This window comes from Engystomops pustulosus, chromosome 6 (genome assembly GCF_040894005.1).
Source record: "Engystomops pustulosus chromosome 6, aEngPut4.maternal, whole genome shotgun sequence".
Taxonomy (NCBI): domain Eukaryota; kingdom Metazoa; phylum Chordata; class Amphibia; order Anura; family Leptodactylidae; genus Engystomops; species Engystomops pustulosus.
This window is the reverse complement of record NC_092416.1, coordinates 168,843,304-168,861,593: the sequence shown is the minus strand read 5'-3', so window position 1 is coordinate 168,861,593 and position 18,290 is coordinate 168,843,304. Positions and strand designations below refer to the sequence as shown.

Below are 18,290 nucleotides of genomic sequence, written 5' to 3'. Positions count from 1 at the left end.
GGTGGAGTCCTTGCGCTGAGTGATGAGGCGAGGAGTGGATATCGCCATGGAATCCATTGAAGAAGAGCAGATTATCTTGGCCGGGGCAAAGCATGTGCTATGGAAAGGGAAATACGATGGGGCAGATTTACTTACCCGGTCCATTCGCGATCCAGTGGCGCGTTCTGTGTGGAGGATTCGGGTCTTCAGGCGATTCACTAAGGCAGTTCCCCCGATGTCCACCAGGTGTCGCTGCTGCGCTGAAGTTCGTCGGAGTGCACTGAAGTTCACCAAGCCAGGCCGAGTGCAGGTAAGTGCGTGTCCAGCGAACCTTTTTTTTAAAAATGCGGCGGTTTTTCCGAATCCGTTGGGTTTTCGTATGGCCATGCCCCCCGATTTCTGTAGCGTGCACGCCGGCGCCCATGCGCCACAATCGGATCGCGTGCGCCAAAAAACCCGGGCCAATTCAGGAAAAATCGTTGCAAAACGGAATAATACGGGTAACCAGCCGTAAAAACACGATTCGGGCCCTTAGTAAATGACCCCCGATGTCTTTTGTTCCTGATGTCTGCAGAAATGTTCACTCCTGATACTCCTGTTACCAACCAAGCTCGTATATTGGACCTTGTCCACATGTCTGCTACCTTGACATCTTGGTACTGCAACATGGGGTCTACTTTTTCATTATCTAAATGCTTGCTAATACTATCATGAGTAGAATTAGGGTAGTGAACTGAGGTTTCCCCATACGAAAATGAACACCTCTTGTAGGGGTGAAGGGTAAAATATGTAAAATATTATTCATGGTTTAGTCTTAGTCATATCTATTGGTGACCCTGTCCACAGGGGGTTTGATAGGGGGTTCCTTGATCACATAAAATTATCCTTTGAGTCCACCCTCTACATATCTATTGTAGATTTGTAACCCTTGTGTCTTGTCTTCTGCTGGATCTCTATCTTAGTCCATTATTCGGTAAAAGTTTGGCCATAGACAGGCCATTCCGAAACACATTTCTTGGCTACGTGGTTACATTTCGAGACAGACCAGGAAATAAGAGAGCTCGAAAAGCATCGGCAGATGTTGGATTTTGAGCTGAATATGACGTTTGAAAGCATTCCTCGCCTTCTTCATATAAAGATTATTATGATTAATTATTATTAAGATGTTCTGGCCCCTAATCCCCTTTAATATATTCTAAGATTCGCTTCTCGCTTTGGACCTGCCTGCATCTCCTATATCCAGCCAAAACCCAAATTCATTACAGATAGTTTCATAGGAGGCTTTTTGCTTGGCAGCGGATATTTTTATGAGCATGGATCCATTTAAGGAGAGAAGCGGCCGGGTCTGGAGTTGTATTGTGTGCAGAATCTGAGACGTTTTCTGCACCAATTAGACTGAAATGAAGAACCTCTGTGCTCCGAGCCCAGCCCGAGACGTCTCATTGTACAGGAATGATTCCCTCCGAGCCTGATGGAGTTTTTAGTTCTTAAAGGCAGCATAAATATCTTAATCTCAGCCAAGTAAATAGGTTTTCTTTTCTCGCTTTATTCACTAATCTCCAATCAGCTTGAGTACGGGATCAGATGGGAGTAACAGGCGCTGCCTATGGTCTGCTCCAGATTTGCTGGCTTTGTGTCTGGGTCTTATGCTACACATATACATATACATACAACAACATCAGAAATTCCCTTGTCTAGCAAGGGACAGATATATACATCCTTGCTGCTGCATAAGAGTGACTACACACATTAAATAATTACATTGGTCTAACTGTGTTTTGGTGAAAGGAAGGATAGGGCAGCTCTATTCCAACATGTCCAATCCTTTAGTACTTTTTGACCCTTTTCGATCCACATGTCATGATCTTACAGGATTAAGAATTCAATGGGAGGTCCGACTTGTCAGCAATCTCTGGGCATACATAGAAGGCTGTCAATCACTCAGTAGGACAGCCTACTGGACTCCTATGTCTGCTCATACAGCTCAGTCCCATTCACGTTAAGGAAGGACTCCCACTCCCAAATCATGTCACTAGTCAAACCAGCATTGTGTAGGGCACTTTATGAGTTCTCCAGATATACCATTCCTGTTTTCCAAAGATCAGTTACTTTAGAGAAAATTTAGCGTTTATCCTTATGCAAATGAGCTTTTCAGCACTGGCGCACCCTTGTTGATCAGTCTACACAACCAAGACCCTTAAAAAAGTGCCCCCTATAGATGATGATTGACCACCATAGCATCTTCATGCAGATGGATGCATAAATAAACCGTGACCCCATAGAAATAAGAAAACAGGATCACTGGCGGACACAGCTCAACCCCCAATGCATTGAGAAGCTCATTTGCATAAAAATTCCATACTTAATTTTCTCTAAAATGGTAGATAACTCAAAGTTGGGACTGGTATATATGGAAAGCTTTTAAGGTGCCCCACACAATGCTGGTTTTACATAAGGGCGATGGGAGACTCCCTTTAAGAACCCTTCTAATTGGTAAGTCGGTCTGTTGACTATTCATAACTCTCGGATATGTTACTTCCGCTCACATGGATTAGGTGTTTATCATCGGCACGTTGCATAAATAAACGATTGATTGTAAATTCTACTGTACGTGTTGTACAGTACAAGGTGCCTACTGTAGTCCTGCCCTGAGTCATCGCTATCAGCGAAAGTGAGTAGAAGTTGGCGCTTTCTTCATAGTACAATCCACGTGATAGGAGATCGCCAAGTGCACTCCCACACCCCGGGCACAGAACGTACCAGCCTACTGCCAGCTCGCTCCTACTCGTACCTCCAGATGTAGAACACAAGCTCGGGACTTGGCGCCAAGACTGTACACACTGTACAGGAAGTACCAAGGCTTTTCCACGCTACTCCGTGTGAAGGAGGTAATTGCCACCTACGAGCGGAGACCTGTTTACCTGTCCTAAGCAAACATTGTTCAAGCCAATAAAGTACACCGGGTTGTAAATCTGTTTAGATATCATCTCTCCATGGTGTACTGTGATATTTACTGCTCGATAAGGAACCTCACGGACAAATCCCGGATCCAGGTCCTCACATGACTCTTACGGGATAAGGAACATAAAGGCACCATATAATAAAAAGCAAAAAAAATAATAAACCAAACTTAATTTTTTTTTTTGTATTTTATAGTAAATTATACATTACAAAAAATATTTAAAAATTTCCATCCGACCTGAAGAAAAGTGATGGAAGAGGAAATAAGAGTTTCAAATGTTGAACCTCAAATCGCAAAAGATATAAAGAAGACCTAATGATTTACTAATATCTCATCTCAATAGCATAAGACACGACAAGCCGATCGATGGGGTCCTTCCCCCTGGAACCCCCACTCATTATGAGAAAGAGGTCCTCAAAGAGGTGGAACATGTGTCCTCATTCTCTCTAGGGGTACAAGTAGTGTAGTAGGGATAACACAGATCCCGGCGCCTAATTTATAAGGTTATGCAAACTCTATTCTCGTAATCTGTAGGGATCCAGTCAGTGTTGGACTGGAGTCCTTTGGCCCACCAGAAATAAAAATATTCTGGGTACCATAAGCCATCAACCCCAATTACAAAGACCTTATTTGTCTTTAAGTAAAGTTATCATCTCCTGGATGTCCAGGTTTCAGTATTTGGTTCAAGCTGGGGCCCACCGGAGGATCCTATGCTGCTCCGGTTGGACAGTCCAACATTGGATCCAGTGGTCGTACATACATCTACTTATCACCGTTTCTGGCCAACCCCAAGATTTCTGTAGGTAATGTCAGATTAATAAGATGAATATCAGTAGAGCCCTAATAGCTTTGATATGGATTTAGGACAATTGTGTATACTACATATATTTTTCCTACACGTGTGACATTTTTGCACCCAAGAATTGGAAATGTTCCAAGAACTCACAGTTTTCCCCTTTTTTCAGGGCATTGCCAAATCTCTGAGCATCCCCCCCCCCTCAAATATTTTGAACTGGAGTCCTGTATAACCATTGTAAATGAAGTGGCAGTTGTGTATGCGACCACCGCTTAGGTCACAGCCAATAGGATCCAGTGGGAACCCAACCAAATAGATAAATATATCTAAATATAAACATATTGGGTGATTTTAGGCTTTTTTATTCCTAGAAAATTGGGGGTTCTTGGAAAATTATCCTTAATCCATCCCTGTGAGCACCTTTGTTCAGAGCTTTAATTTCAGCTACAATATAGTGTCCGTCATATTCATACAGTAGCCAAAACGTGGTAATTTTATGCTTATTTAAAGAAAATGATATTTTACAGCAAAATATTTATCCATTACATAACTTTACTACAGCCCTGAGCTATTATAGTATAGTAGAAGCCTGATGTATAGGAGCGTCTATGTTATCTCGACTTAGATAATACACCTAAAATACCTGCAGTGTTTACTGTGCTACCTGACCAACGACCTTGGCGAAAGTAAACACACAAAGGGGCAGATTTACTAATCCTGTCTAATATTTAGACAGTGTAAACGCAGAGCGGGGCAGTCTGAAGATGCGTAAGGAGGTGTGTCTTGTTTTACAAATATCTATTGGTTGGATTAATGTCCTTGAAAAATTTCTGGCCGAAGTAAAGCCCTTTCTTGTTAAACCACAAGTTTCTAGGCTAAGACACACCCATTCTGAGTAAAGCCACACCCCTTTGTCAAGTGGCGTGTCTAAAACACAATAGATGTGGTGAGAAGCGAAGTATTTGGTGCTAGTTAAAGGGTTATTCTTATATTTAATATCCACAGGATGTGTCATAACTATGGGGCACAATTATTTAGCCGTCCAAATCGCAATCCCCGATAGTAAATAAGCCCCTATGTGTTAAAAGTGGAACCCGCATCTGGGAGCCACACCTACTTTATCTCGAGAACGAGATTCCACTGAACCTCTACCTGATACTGGGACAAAGGCCATGCGGGTGCAGCCTCTCTCCATCCAAATGTAAAGAGTATGGGCACCCATAGACCACGCATGCGCAGAATTCTTTCCTTTGGGCCAGTAGTGGAATGGAGTGAGTAGACCCCGTTCTAGAGGTGCACTAGGTGTGGATCCTAGAGTATTTATGGCAAATCCTGGGACTGTGTCATAAATATAAAACATGAGAAAACCCCTTTAATCCAGAATTAAAATATATATTTATTCCTCATTTTATGCATTAGGGAGTATTAGACCAATTGATCCAGACCAAAGGACATCAGAAAATATCTAAAAATAAATCAGATGGGGATCTGCTTTTTTTCATGTTCTGCCAAGTTACGGGTTTGGAACTAAGCAAATGGCCTTATCACATGCAAAGTATTACCATGCATCATTACACGTAACATTCACAAGAATTTAGGATGGTGAGGACTTTTTCCAATTAGCTTAGGGCCACATTCTAGTTTACAGAAGGTAAAGGTCTTACAATTCAAGAACATGGGACATTGGGGCACATTTACTTACCCGTCCGAGGAGTTCACCCAAAGTGCATTGTTCCGACAACAATGCCCTGTGCCGCAATTCACTAAGATCGTGCGCCTGATATCCTGTGTGTGTCACTTCCCCGCTCAGGTCCGACAGAGTTCACCATCTTCTTTCTGGTGCATGTAAGTGCATTGTCTTGCGACACCATGTGAAAGTTAAATCCCGTGCTCTGTCCGAATCCGAGGCCCCCCCCCATTTCTGTCGCATGAAAACCAGCACAGCCACGCCAATATTCAATCGCGTCTGACACAAACCCAGCGCAAACCCCTGTTACATAGCTGTCTTAGCTGCGCAAATCCCGAAAACTGAGAACAGTCCGACGAAAGTGCGATCCACTACCCTTAGTAACTAAGCCCCATTGTTTTTCACTCCTCATGCGCAACTGTTGAAGTTGTTCCCTTGATGGTTGTAGAGTTTCAGAGACTGTTTAATACGTAACCGCCAATGTGTGTGCCTCTCACCAAAAACGTTACCAAATGGCGTTTGTGCCTCTCACCAAAAACGCAACCAACAAGCACTTCTGCCTTACATCAACAAAGTAACTAACAAGCATGTTTGCCTCTCACTAAGAATGTAACTGACAAGCCCATGTGCCTCTCACCAAGAACGTTACCAACAAGCCTGTGTGCCTATAACCAAGAACATTACCAATAAGCGTGTGCCTCTCACCAAAAACGCATCCAACAAGTGCTTGTGAATCTCACCAAGAATGTAACTGACAAGCGCTTGTGCTTCTCATCAAGAACATTACCAACAAGCATGTGTCCCTCTCACCAAGAACATAACTGTCAAGCGTGCGTGGCTCTCACCAAGAATGTTACCAACAAGTGTGTGTCTCCCACCAAAATGCATGTGTGCCTCTTGCCAAAAACGCGACCGGCAAGCATGTGTCCCTCTCACCAAGAACATAACTGTCAAGCGTATGTGCCTCTCACCAAGAACATAACTGACAAGCGTGTGTGGCTCTCACCAAGAACGTTACCAACAAGTGTGTGTCTCCCACCAAAATGCATGTGTGCCTCTTGCCAAAAACGCGACCGACAAGCGTGTGTGACTCTCACCAAGAATGTAACTGACAAGCACATGTGCCTCTCACCAAGAACATTACCAACAAGCGTGTGTGCTTCTCACCAAGAACGTAACTGACAAGTGTGTGTGTCTCTCACATCACACTAGTTGCTTGCGCTTGCCCCTTGCATAATGAGAGAGGCATGTCCTGCATTAGTGAGTAGGTGGGCTGTTGTGCTCAGACATGGAGATTTAGATCAGTAACCTGCATTTGTTCTAGTTAGAAAGGAGTTATTGTTCCTGTGTTTGTCCACGCGCCTGTGCGCTGCAGGATAAATTCATTTCTTCTCCTACTAAAGACTAATTGAACTGAATGTACTGTGAAGGCCTTGTGACCAGGGTCAGACGCTCGTGACGCAACACTATAGCCCCAAGGGACGGGATTATTCCTTTAAATAAGTCTTGTTGATCCACTACTACAATAAGATCACTGTGTGGTTTTCTATGACTGATATAAAGGGATAAAATTAAAAAAAATAACCCCCCAAAACTTTCTGTCTTTAATTTTCATAATAAATTTCATAATGTTTACTGGAACATCCAATGTGTCTTGTTACCAACAACAACCAATCAGGGCTTAGTCTTTATATCAGAAACTGCCCTGGAAATATCTAAGCTGCTCTCTGATTGGTTGTCATGGGAAACATGGGCCTAGTTTCCCTAGAAGCCTATGTTTCTTTAAGAACCCGCAAAAAATATGATTGGGAAAGAAGAGATAACTGAAGTGAAAGCTGCCGGCTTCCCACTCCACCATTAGGCCTCGGCCGACGCTGTGTGTGGCTCAGGCCAGTAGGCGCAATCTGATGACATCATCACCCCGGCCGCAGAAGCGACATAAGCAGACTGCTGCATGGTGCGTGAAGAGGAAAGTACCTGTTTTTTTTTGGGCGGTTTGGCTGATGGTCCATAAAATGTGGGAGGGTGGAGGGGCTACTGAAAGTTGAGTTTTAAAAGGGGCAACAAAGAGGGGGCATAAATGAAAGTATTATGAGCATAGATGGTGTATAAAAGTAAACTATAGAAGAGGGGGCATTATAAGTGGGGGGCAAGAGGAGAGGGCAATATAAGTGGGGGTAAGATGAATGGGCAGTGTAAGCAGGGGCTAGAGGAAGGGGCAATTTAAGCTGAGGCTACAGGAGTGGGCAGGATATGTGGGGTTAGAGGTGGGAGCAGTAAAAGTGGGGGCCAGAAGAGGTAACAGTATAAGTGGGGGCTAGAGGAGAAGGCAGCATAGGTGGGTCTAGAAGAGGGAGCAGTATAAAAGGGGACTAGAAGAGGTAGCAGTATAAGTGGGGGCTAGAGGAGGTAGCAGTATAAGTGGGGGCTAGAGGAGGTTGCAGTATACAGTAAGTGGGGGCTAGAGAAAAGGGGCAGTGTAAGTAGGGTCTAGAGGAGGGAGCAGTATAAGTGGGGGCTAGAGGAGGGAGCAGTATAAGTGGGGGCGAGAGGTGGTAGCAGTATAGGTTGGGGCTAAAGGAGGTAGCAGTATACAGTAAGTGGGGGCTAGAGGAGGTAGCAGTATAAGTGGGGGCTAGATGAGGTAGCAGTATAAGTGGGGGCTAGAGGATGAAGCAGTATAAGTGGGGGCTAGAGGTGGTAGCAGTATAAGTTGGGGTTAAAGGAGGTAGCAGTATTAGAGGGGCTAGAGGAGGTAGCAGTATAAGTGGGGGCTAGAGGAGGTAGCAGTATAAGTGGGGGCTAGAGGAGGTAGCAGTATACGTGGGGGCTAGAGGAGGTAGTAGTATAAGTGGGGACTAAAGAAGAGGGCAACATAAGTGGGGCTAGAAGTGGGGCAGTATAAGTGAGGGCTAGAGAAAAGGGGCAATGTAAATAGGGTCTAGAAGAGGGAACAGTATAACTGATATATCAATTGTGGAGGACATTTAGGGGCCACACTAGTAGGTGGGGTTATAAGGGTGGTAAAGAGATGTTGGGGTGTGGCACAGGGCTCAAAACTTTTGGGTAAGATAATTTATGGCTCTTATGGTACAATAGGAGAAACTTCAAGGCTCAGCTTTGCCCGACTGCTGACGATAGGAGGGTGGGTACTTTTAGATCAGTTTTTGAAGCGGTTACTCAATATACACTTGATATATTAGGAGTATAATCCCTGATTAGAAGCAATACAATTTCTGTTTTTTGGAATAGACCTAAATCTAATTGTATGCCTCACATTTAGGAACTACCAGTAGATCCTCCAAGTCTTATCAGACACTGATCCTATAGGAACTGCTCACGAAAAAGCCGTAGCAATCACTTCTCCGTAGATGTGCGCTCCCTCTGTTCGGAGACTGACTCTTTTCGGATCCAGCACAGGGTAGAGTCATGTGCACGGAGTAATCCGCACTCACATGAGACGAAATGTGAGCAGACGTCCTGGACTACCATGCGCTCACACATGTCTCAGTTACAGGCTGGGAGGTAAACACGGGGAGGAGAGCGCTAATCATCCCGCCCGACAAATATGGATTAAAAAGGGAAGGTGTTTTTACGTTTTGTTTTTTTTGTTCTTGAAGGATAATCTGTTAATAAAATGCAGAATGAATTGTTTGGCCCCTGGTAGTCACCGGAGTATATTTACAGAGAGGTTTATGTATAATCCGGCCATTCTTAGCGACGCACAGAGCTATACTTAGGCGCGATTAGTGAGAGTGCTGTCTTGGCTCACCGCTCCGCTAAGCCTTATATTGCAAAAGACAAATTGGTTTTGTTCTGAATGACACTCATGGTGCATAATTAAATGGTATATAAAGAAATCTTGACGTGTCTGATTGAAAATGAGTGACATAAACAATGACACGCACTGGTCGACGGTTTTGGAGGGATTTTCCTGTTTTGCTGTGATGAATAAGACAACCAATGCCCCTGATCAGATACCATTGTGATTGTTAGATTTGTCTATCTCTGTGCTCTGCTAACAATCCCATGATAACTCAGCACAGGTATACAGTCATCTACCCTTCTAATCATCAGTAACTGTGGTAGAAGTGCTCTATAACATGTACTATATACAATCTGCTCAGCCCCTCCTGCTCCATAACACACTGCCTGCAGATAGGACACTATGTACAATCTGCTCAGCTTCTCCTGCTCCATAACATGCTGCCTGCAGATAGGACACTATGTACAATCTGTTCAGCTCCTCCTGCTCTATAACATGTTGCCTGCAGATAGGACACTATGAACAATCTGCTCAGCTCCTCCTGCTCTATAACATGCTGCCTGCAGATAGGACACTATGTACAATCTGTTCAGCTCCTCCTGCTCTATAACATGTTGCCTGCTGATAGGGCACGACATACAATGTGCTCAGCTCCTCCTGCTCTATAACATGCTGCCTGAAGATAGGACACTATGTACAATCTGCTCAGCTCCTCTTGCTCTATAACAGTGATGGCGAACCTTTTTCAGCCTCGGTGCCAAAACTTTAACCAAAAGCCACTTATTTATTGCAAAGTGCCAGCGTAGCAATTTAAGAAGTAATGTGTTTCTCCTTGTTCATTGACATCCTTCAATTCTTCAGCCTCCCAAGGACACCAACGCAGTTGAAAGGAGGAGGGCAGACTCTTCTATCATTGTAGGAAGATTCTGCAGGCAGATTCTTTGAGTTCTGTAGTTCTGTCTGGTGAACTTTATTCTGTCCTGGGTGCCAACAGAGAGGGCTCCGAGTGCCGCCTCTGGCACCAGTGCCATAGGTTCGCCACCACTGCTCTATAACATCCTGCTTGCAGATAGGACACTATGTACAATCTGCTCAGCTCCTCCTGCTCTACAACATGCTGCCTGCAAATAGGACAATATGTACAACTTGTTCAGCTCCTCCTTCTCTATAACATGCTGCCTGCAGATAGGACACTATGTACAACTTGTTCAGCTCCTCCTTCTCTATAACATGCTGTTTGAACTATATTGGACAGAATTTTCATTGTGAAGTTTTCCCTTTTACCAGAATTGTTTATTACCTGGCTCACAAAGATCTAAGAGACGCATTCAAAAGCAACTTCCATTTGAGTGTTTTCATTGTACTTTCATTTGAGCGCTTTAGTAAACTGTCTGGCATCCTCCATAGTGACCTCGATCTCACACAGAGACTAATGTAACTTCTTTTATTATTTCCGAACATTTCCCAGAGGAGGTTACCTCAGGCCGTACACCTCTGTAGCTTCTCCTCCCAGACACATGCACTCTCGGCTCTACATTACAGGCGTATTTTTTCAATGGAGCAAGAGAATTCAATGATAGTGGTACCTTTATCCCTCTCAAAAATAAATGGACACTGCTGTTCCCTGACATCGTCATCGGGGAGAAATCGGCCACCTATATGCACCAGATAGGAAGCTAGCCCTGCGAAAATAGTAGGATTTTCCACTGTCCCTCATGTTCTCTAGCCATCTTCAGCTCTTGGCTGTCTTAGCCAACTCTTCCATGCACATGAGAGACACGCAGGAATTGAGCTGATATCCAACATCCGGGTTCATATATACTCCACTACCTGCCATTAAGCAGAATCCAGAGGCACTATGATGGTGACCCGATTCTGTCTGTTCCACCCTGTATTGTTAAGTTTTAATAATTGTAAACTTTACGTTTACAGAGACCTACGAGAGATATTAGTCTCCGTATAAGCTACATGACAAGGACAGATGCAAATTTCCAAATATAAACTGTATGGGGGAGATTTATCATAAGTCTCTTAGAGCAGAACTGTCAACAACCAATCAAAGCTCAGCTTTCATTTTTTCACAGCTATTTATAAACTTAAAGCTGAGCTCTGATTGGTTTTCATGGGCAACTGGAATGGTTTTACCTCAGAAACTTGATGAAAAATCTTCCCCTATGTATCTAATGTAAACCTCAATCTTTGGGTCAAGGCAGCCACCATCATAAAGTGAATGGGGGATTTATCAGAAGTGTCTGAGGTAAAACTGTTCTAGTTGCCCACGGAAACCAATCAGAGATCAGCATTTATTTTATAAACAGATGTGGGAGAATGAAAGCTGAGCTCTGATTGGTTTCCATAGACAACTAGAACAGTTCTGCCTTCAGACACTTTTGATTAATTTCCCCCACAGTATCTAAGATCCAAAATGTAGATAACAGTTTAATTTCTGACATACCTGTAAATTTTGTCACTACATGATCTGAATCAGACATTGCATAACAACGTGCAAGTGAAAAGTACACGCTAGTGTCATGAGTGATAATTGCCTTTAATTATAGGTCTCCTGTAAGGATAATGACTCATAATGGACGGTGACCGCTCTTCATGTTTATATGTAATCTAAGAATAGTACAGTAGACGATGGGTGGGCAAATGCTTTAGTCCCTACTACAGGAAAGGATTCTTTACAGTAAGAGCGATAAAGTTACAGAATGATGTGGGACACACGAAGACAGGAAAGGAGTACCGGTCACAGTCACCTATATCTAATGTCTATGGGGGTGATCCAACTTGTGTCGGCGAAAGATGTCACAAAAAAATAAAACTAGGTGGCATGTTGGTTCTCATGGCAGTAAACCATTGCCTGGGGGGTCTTAAAGGAAATTTTTCACCAGATTTTCACCCATTAAACTACCAACCGTTAAGGTAGGGGATAAACTGTCTCTTCTTGACTTCCCTGTTTTATGTATTTACCTATGTATTAACTCCCCCAAAGCCCATTGAAAATACCCTGAGAAGAGTCATATTTTACCCAAAATGAGTCACTTTTAGGCTAAAGGGGAACATCGTTTCAGACATCTTTAGCTTCAGTTATATAGTACAAAATGAGTCACTTTTAGGCTAAAGGGGAACATCGTTTCAGACATCTTTAGCTTTGGTTATATAGTACAAAGTGAGTCACTTTTAGGCTAATGGGGGAGCATAATCGCAGACATCTTTAGCTTTTCTTATATAGTACCAAGAAATATGCCAGTGTCATATTAAAGATAATAATCTCATCTTTCAGATTACAATCTGTTTTGTCCTTATCTCATGTATACAGAACCGGAGATACGGGCAGGAATTGGATCTTTATCTGGAGCTCACAATTCAAACTATGGGGGAGATTTATCAGAAGTGTCTGAGAGCAGAACTGTTCTATCGGAGCTCAGCTTTCATTTTTCCACAGCTGTTTATAAAATGAGAGCTGAGCTCTGATTGGTTTTCATGAGCAACTAGAACAGTTTTACTTCAGACACTAATAATTTCCCCCCTATGTCTATAACTATCTGTATCTTCAGTTCTCTCTGATGAGATTCCCACTTTAAACGGACAAAGTTAATATTCTAATATAGAACTAGACATGGAGGAGTCTGTCTCTCTAGCCTCTAAAAGTGACTCATTTCAGTCAAAATATGACTCTGCTTACCTTACCTTTCATAGAACTTTGGAGGAGATTTTTTTTACTAGATAAATGGGTGAGATTCCACATATAAGAGAGAATTCTAGAAAGGACATTTCATCTCCTACCTGAGGGGGGTGCTAGTTTAATGCTGTAAAATCTGCTGACAGGTTCCGTTATTCCCTTCTCCTCACTGAGAACACATGTATGCTCAGTCACACCATGAGTGCAGTGTATGTTGGCCGGTCCGAGAGCTTGGCAGACAACAATGACCTGAAGCCAATGGTCAGGTCTTGAGATGTGTTTCCATATGTCATAGGTCATAGGTTCAGGTCTTAGTACTAATAAGTCGGTATTTTTTTTTTAAAAGTAGACTTTGGTGTGGACCGGACAGTGGTTGTTCTTGGTTGTAAGTTTAGTTGGATTGTCCACATCTGTGGCTTCCATGCTTGATTTTTGGAGTGATTCCCACCTCTATTCTTGATACAAGTTTCATTACAACCTACGTGATCTCCATGTAATTTTTTGAGTACCAAGAATCATTCCAGCTCTATCTCTAATGACTTTTCGGACCTATTTTTGAAAACCTCCCCTAAAACTCCACGACGCTGCATTGCCCACCGTGACGATAGAATAACAAGCTCCTAATGTAATAATGGGCTGATAACACGTTGTCACCGTGACGATAGAATAACAAGCTCCTAATGTAATAATGGGCTGAAAATAACACGTTGTCACTCGATCTTCTCTCATCCGACCGTGACATTTTTGTGTAACCTACTGTATGTCGCGAAAAAGGCTAAGCAGCTGAGTGATGCTCGAGTTGCCTTGATGCACAGCTATTTAGAGTCTTGTCTTTATAAGGGCACAAAGCCTGGCGCTTTCTACAGCAGAGCGTGGCTGCACCATCCATGGTTACAGAGAGCCTTGAGAAGGACGCATCTCTCACAACGTGGTCCTCAAGCTCCGCAAATAATTGTTTGTCAATAAAAGTATCTAGAAGGGGGGTCATGTGCGCACGAGATATTCTCGGAACAGTATATCTGATAGCTGCGGCAAGAAGTCTATCCACGGAGCCTGGAACATGAAGGGTCAGGACCAAAGAGAAGAAGATAATCAGACTGATCCTTGGTGGATTGAAGAAGTCTTCAAGGCTTCAGTTAAGTGCGGACAGCTACGGGTTTCAGAAACTTTAGGCTTTACACATTGCACCCGGCGATTTGCAAGGGTTAGTACAATGTGAAAAGTCTCAAGAATATAATCCTTAAACGGGTTGGTCACTAATGTATTTTGTAATGTGTACAAGCGTTTTGGGGGGGGGGGGATGGATATTAGGTAAGTTACCAATATACATCTAGTAATAGTTCTGCTCCACTTTCCTGATATGTAAAGTGAAGCCTCCCGTCTTTATCAGCCAGAGATTCCTGTCCATAAAATGGCCGCAGATGGAGGGTCATGTGATCTCTATCTGACCATGAGCAATCGCCCTGCCAGGACCTTACGCCCGTATTCATATATACTATGATAAGGTCCTGGCAGGGTGATTGCTCATGGACAGATGGAGATCACATGATGAGGTAAAAGACAAGAGGCTTCACTTTACATATCAAGAAAGCGGAGAACTACTAATAGATGTTAATTAGTAAATTACCTATTATCTTTGCCCCACCACATTAACACACTCACTACAAAAAACATAAGGTAAAGCGGCCAACCCCTTTAAACATTTAACTCGCTACTACTACTTGAACAAAGCCTTGGAAACTTCAAGCAGTTTTCTCCTCTTGTAGTGTTAGTGAATAGTTCAATCTTCTTCGTCTTTTTGGGTTTGATCCCTCTGACGTGTCTGATATTGTACGTTTGAGAAGATCATTTTTGGTGAAGTCTGGATTTGTAGACCACCAGCTCTATAGCACTTACTGCCTCTTTGGCGCACATCACATATACATTGTCATTGGTTTGAATGGAGATCATGGATCATAAAACCTTCATTTTGGAAGCCAATGGAAAACCAACATGCAATTGGCAACAGCCGTGTCAAAGTTTTGCTTTCCCCTTGATTGACAATGACTTGAGATTGGACTTGATGGACCTACATCTTTTTCAAACCTTATCTACTAGGAAGCTGTGAAGCATCACAGGTTATGGCATATCGATAATATATCTGAGAAAAGGACACAGAGGGGCACATTTACTAAGGGTCCGCACACACCGCATTTCCGTCTGGTTTCCCAACTACTTCCGATTTTTAACAGGGGTTTTTGGCACACGTGATCGGATTTTGCCGACTTTCTTGCAACGCAAATCGGGGGGCGTGCCATCGACGATCCGACAGATTCGGACAAACAGCGGGATTTAACATTTAAATTGTGTCGCAATACCAAGCACTTACATGCACCGAAAAGAAGAAGGTGAACTCTGGCGGACCTGAGCGGGGAAGTGACACATGCAGGATATCGGGCGCACAATCTTAGTGAATCGCGGCAGCTGTGCAGAATCGTCGGACAACGCACCTCGAAAATCGTGCAGGGACGGGTAAGTAAATGTGCCCCAGTGTTCACTGTATGGTGAGGTGTTAGATATTGTGAGATAATGGACAATGAAGTAGATACTGTAGGTAATATGTATCTGATCACTAGGGTCCCTACAGAACGGGGGTCCTATGTTCCTCATTTAAACTGAACTTCTGTGGATAAGACATAAGTGTTGATTCTATAAATAATTTTAGGAAACTTCACTTACCAGGTCTTACTGGACTGTGCATACAGTTCTGGGGCACCATTCCCGGTAAGACAGATGTGGACGCCCGGTTGCTGAGATCGATGACAGATGGTGGTGTCACCGGAGCTTGCTGGAGACTAGGCTGATGAGGACTCAGGTCATGTGAGGACTGACTTGGTGGAATACCATTTTCTGAGAGAAATTCTTCCAGGTCCATGTACTCCAGCTGGAAGGTATCTCCATCGTAGGGCAAGGTCTTGTCCCAGAGAGTTGGCCCCAAGAAAGCCGACTGTGGGACGGTGGAATTTGTGGTGTCATCCTCAAGCTTCTTAACTTTGTCTTTCTCTTTCAAAAACGCTGAAAGGATAAAGATGGAGGAATTTAGTGATGGATTTAGGTGAAATATAACAATGTAATGGTCCATTTTACCTTAATGATAGATAGTACAATATACTCAGTCAATAAACATTTAGAAATATTAGCGTCAGGAGTGAATTTTCTCTGGCTGAATGTTTTTGGGTAATATTTTTGGCTAAGAAAGACCTGACCCTGTAATATTCTTGCGGTTAGACCATCCAGTATTACATACATATACACATATCACACAAATATAGACATAAATATCAAAAGTATAAACCTACATAATCTAATATAGACATAAATAATCCAATATGGATATAAATAATGTATAAATAGACATAAATATAAGTATCTACCTCAATAACACAAAAATAGACATAAATATCAGAAGTATCAACCTCATTAACACAAATAGATACATTAATATAACAAGTAATACAAATAATAAATACAAATGTAGAAACACACAACACAATATAGACATGGATAATCTAAATATGGACATAAATAATTTCATATACAGGCAGTCCCCGGGTTACATACAAGATAGGGTCTGCAGGTTTGTTCTTAAGTTGAATTTGTATGTAAGTCGGAACTGTATATTTGATAATGGTAGATTCAGACAAAAAAAATTTTTGCCCCAGTGATGATTGGTGTTTGAAATTTTTTTGCTGTAATTGGACCAAGGATTATCAAAAAAACTTCATTACAGACACCTTACAGCTGATCATTGCAGTCTGAGACTATAGTAACATCCAGAGAGCTTCACCAGAGCTCACAGTGGGCAAAGGTGTCCGTCTTTAACTAGGGGTCGTCTGTAAGTTGGGTGTCTTTAAGTAGGGGACCGCCTGTATACATAAATAATCTAAATATGGACATAAATATGACAAGTATAAACCTAAAATAACACAAATATAGACATAAATATGACAAGTATAAACCTACATGATAGAAATTTAGACATAAATAATCAAATATAGACAAGAATAATCTAAAGATAGACATAAATAAACATATATAGACATAAATAATCTAAAAGTGGACATAAATATTACAAGTAAATATAAATCTAAAATATATTTTATATAAACATGAAAACATAAACCTATATATAACAAAAAGAGACATAAATATGACAAGTATAACACATATAGACATAAATAATCCAATATCGATATCAATCATCTAAATTTAGACCCAAATATTTCAGGTAAAAACCTAAATAACACAAATATAGACATAAATCATCTAAATATAGACATAAACAGCACAAATATGTAGACTAAATATCTGCACTCAATGTGGCAACGCGATATGAATCCACAAATCTGTAACTGGGGAAGGTTTTCCAAAAACGCTGCGAATGAAAGTTTTTAGAACTGTTCAGATTTACTGACTCTTATCTCCTTAAGTGATCTTCTAAGTCTAAAATCAGGTGTTTCTATGCTGACTCTACCTCCTAAAGTCCAGGCACGGAGACCGATCCGGGCAATAGACAAAACTGGGACCGAAATTTATTGTCCGTGATGTTTGTACATTTTATCTCGTCCACTTATTGCTATGAAGTTTTTAAGTATTTACATCATGTCTATGAGTAAGGAGGCAGCACATGCATCTCCTGCCCTGTGATAACATCCAGATGTGAGAGAGATGAGAGGCTACCGGCTACAGATGCTTCTCTGCTGTTACATTCTATATCATCTCAACATTTAGTGCAGTGTACAGTATATTATAAAATCTGATTTACCATCTTCGTGATGTAGCGGTAGCTTCAGAGGGTTCTCCAGGAGAGATTTCAGCACCCCGTACGTCGGAGGTATAAAAGTTGGGTTGAGCGGTAAGACCCTCGACATCTTCTCCATCTTTGCTCTTCGGGAGGGGGGGATTTCAAGGCAGTGAAGTCAGGAAAAAGCAGGCTGAACGGTGCACTGGATAATACGGATGTAAGTGCAGCCCGGTGACCTGTCACACTGCTGCTCCTGACTCTCCCTCTGCAAATCCAGATCTGAGCTGCCAGGCTGCGATCATCCCCATCTCCATGTGCAGCAGCTGACAGGCGTGACATCAGCGCCACACCTCCCCTCCTAAAAAGGAATCACTGGGAGGGTTTTCATACTGTTCCACTTACTGTACACCGATCTCTTGCTTCCAGTCGCCGACTCGTTGCTTTTTTTTTTATCTCATACGCTGGAAGATAGCTGATTGCACATTACAACTTTGTCGAAAAATGCATTCTGCAACTTTGTGCAAATTCCTATCGGAGTGGGGGTCATTTATCTTTATTTGTAATAATAAGTCCTTTATTCATATAGCTATATACATAAAGATATACAAATAGAGATATATTTATATATCTTT

The 18,290-nt window shown here is 42.3% G+C and overlaps 1 protein-coding gene across 2 annotated transcripts in view; it reads right to left on the bottom strand.

The window, feature by feature from the left end:
- HLF (HLF transcription factor, PAR bZIP family member) overlaps positions 1–17,991 on the bottom strand; it is a 37,825-nt gene extending 19,834 nt beyond the window's left edge. For both annotated transcript variants that reach the window (XM_072112302.1, XM_072112303.1), the window contains exons 1-2: positions 17,680–17,991; positions 15,594–15,929 (exon numbers count right to left, since the gene is read on the bottom strand). In XM_072112302.1, the coding sequence (XP_071968403.1) occupies positions 15,594–15,929; positions 17,680–17,794 (451 nt within the window). In that variant the 5' untranslated portion in view covers positions 17,795–17,991. The remainder of the gene's footprint in view (positions 1–15,593; positions 15,930–17,679) is intronic.
- Positions 17,992–18,290: the final 299 nt, after the last annotated feature.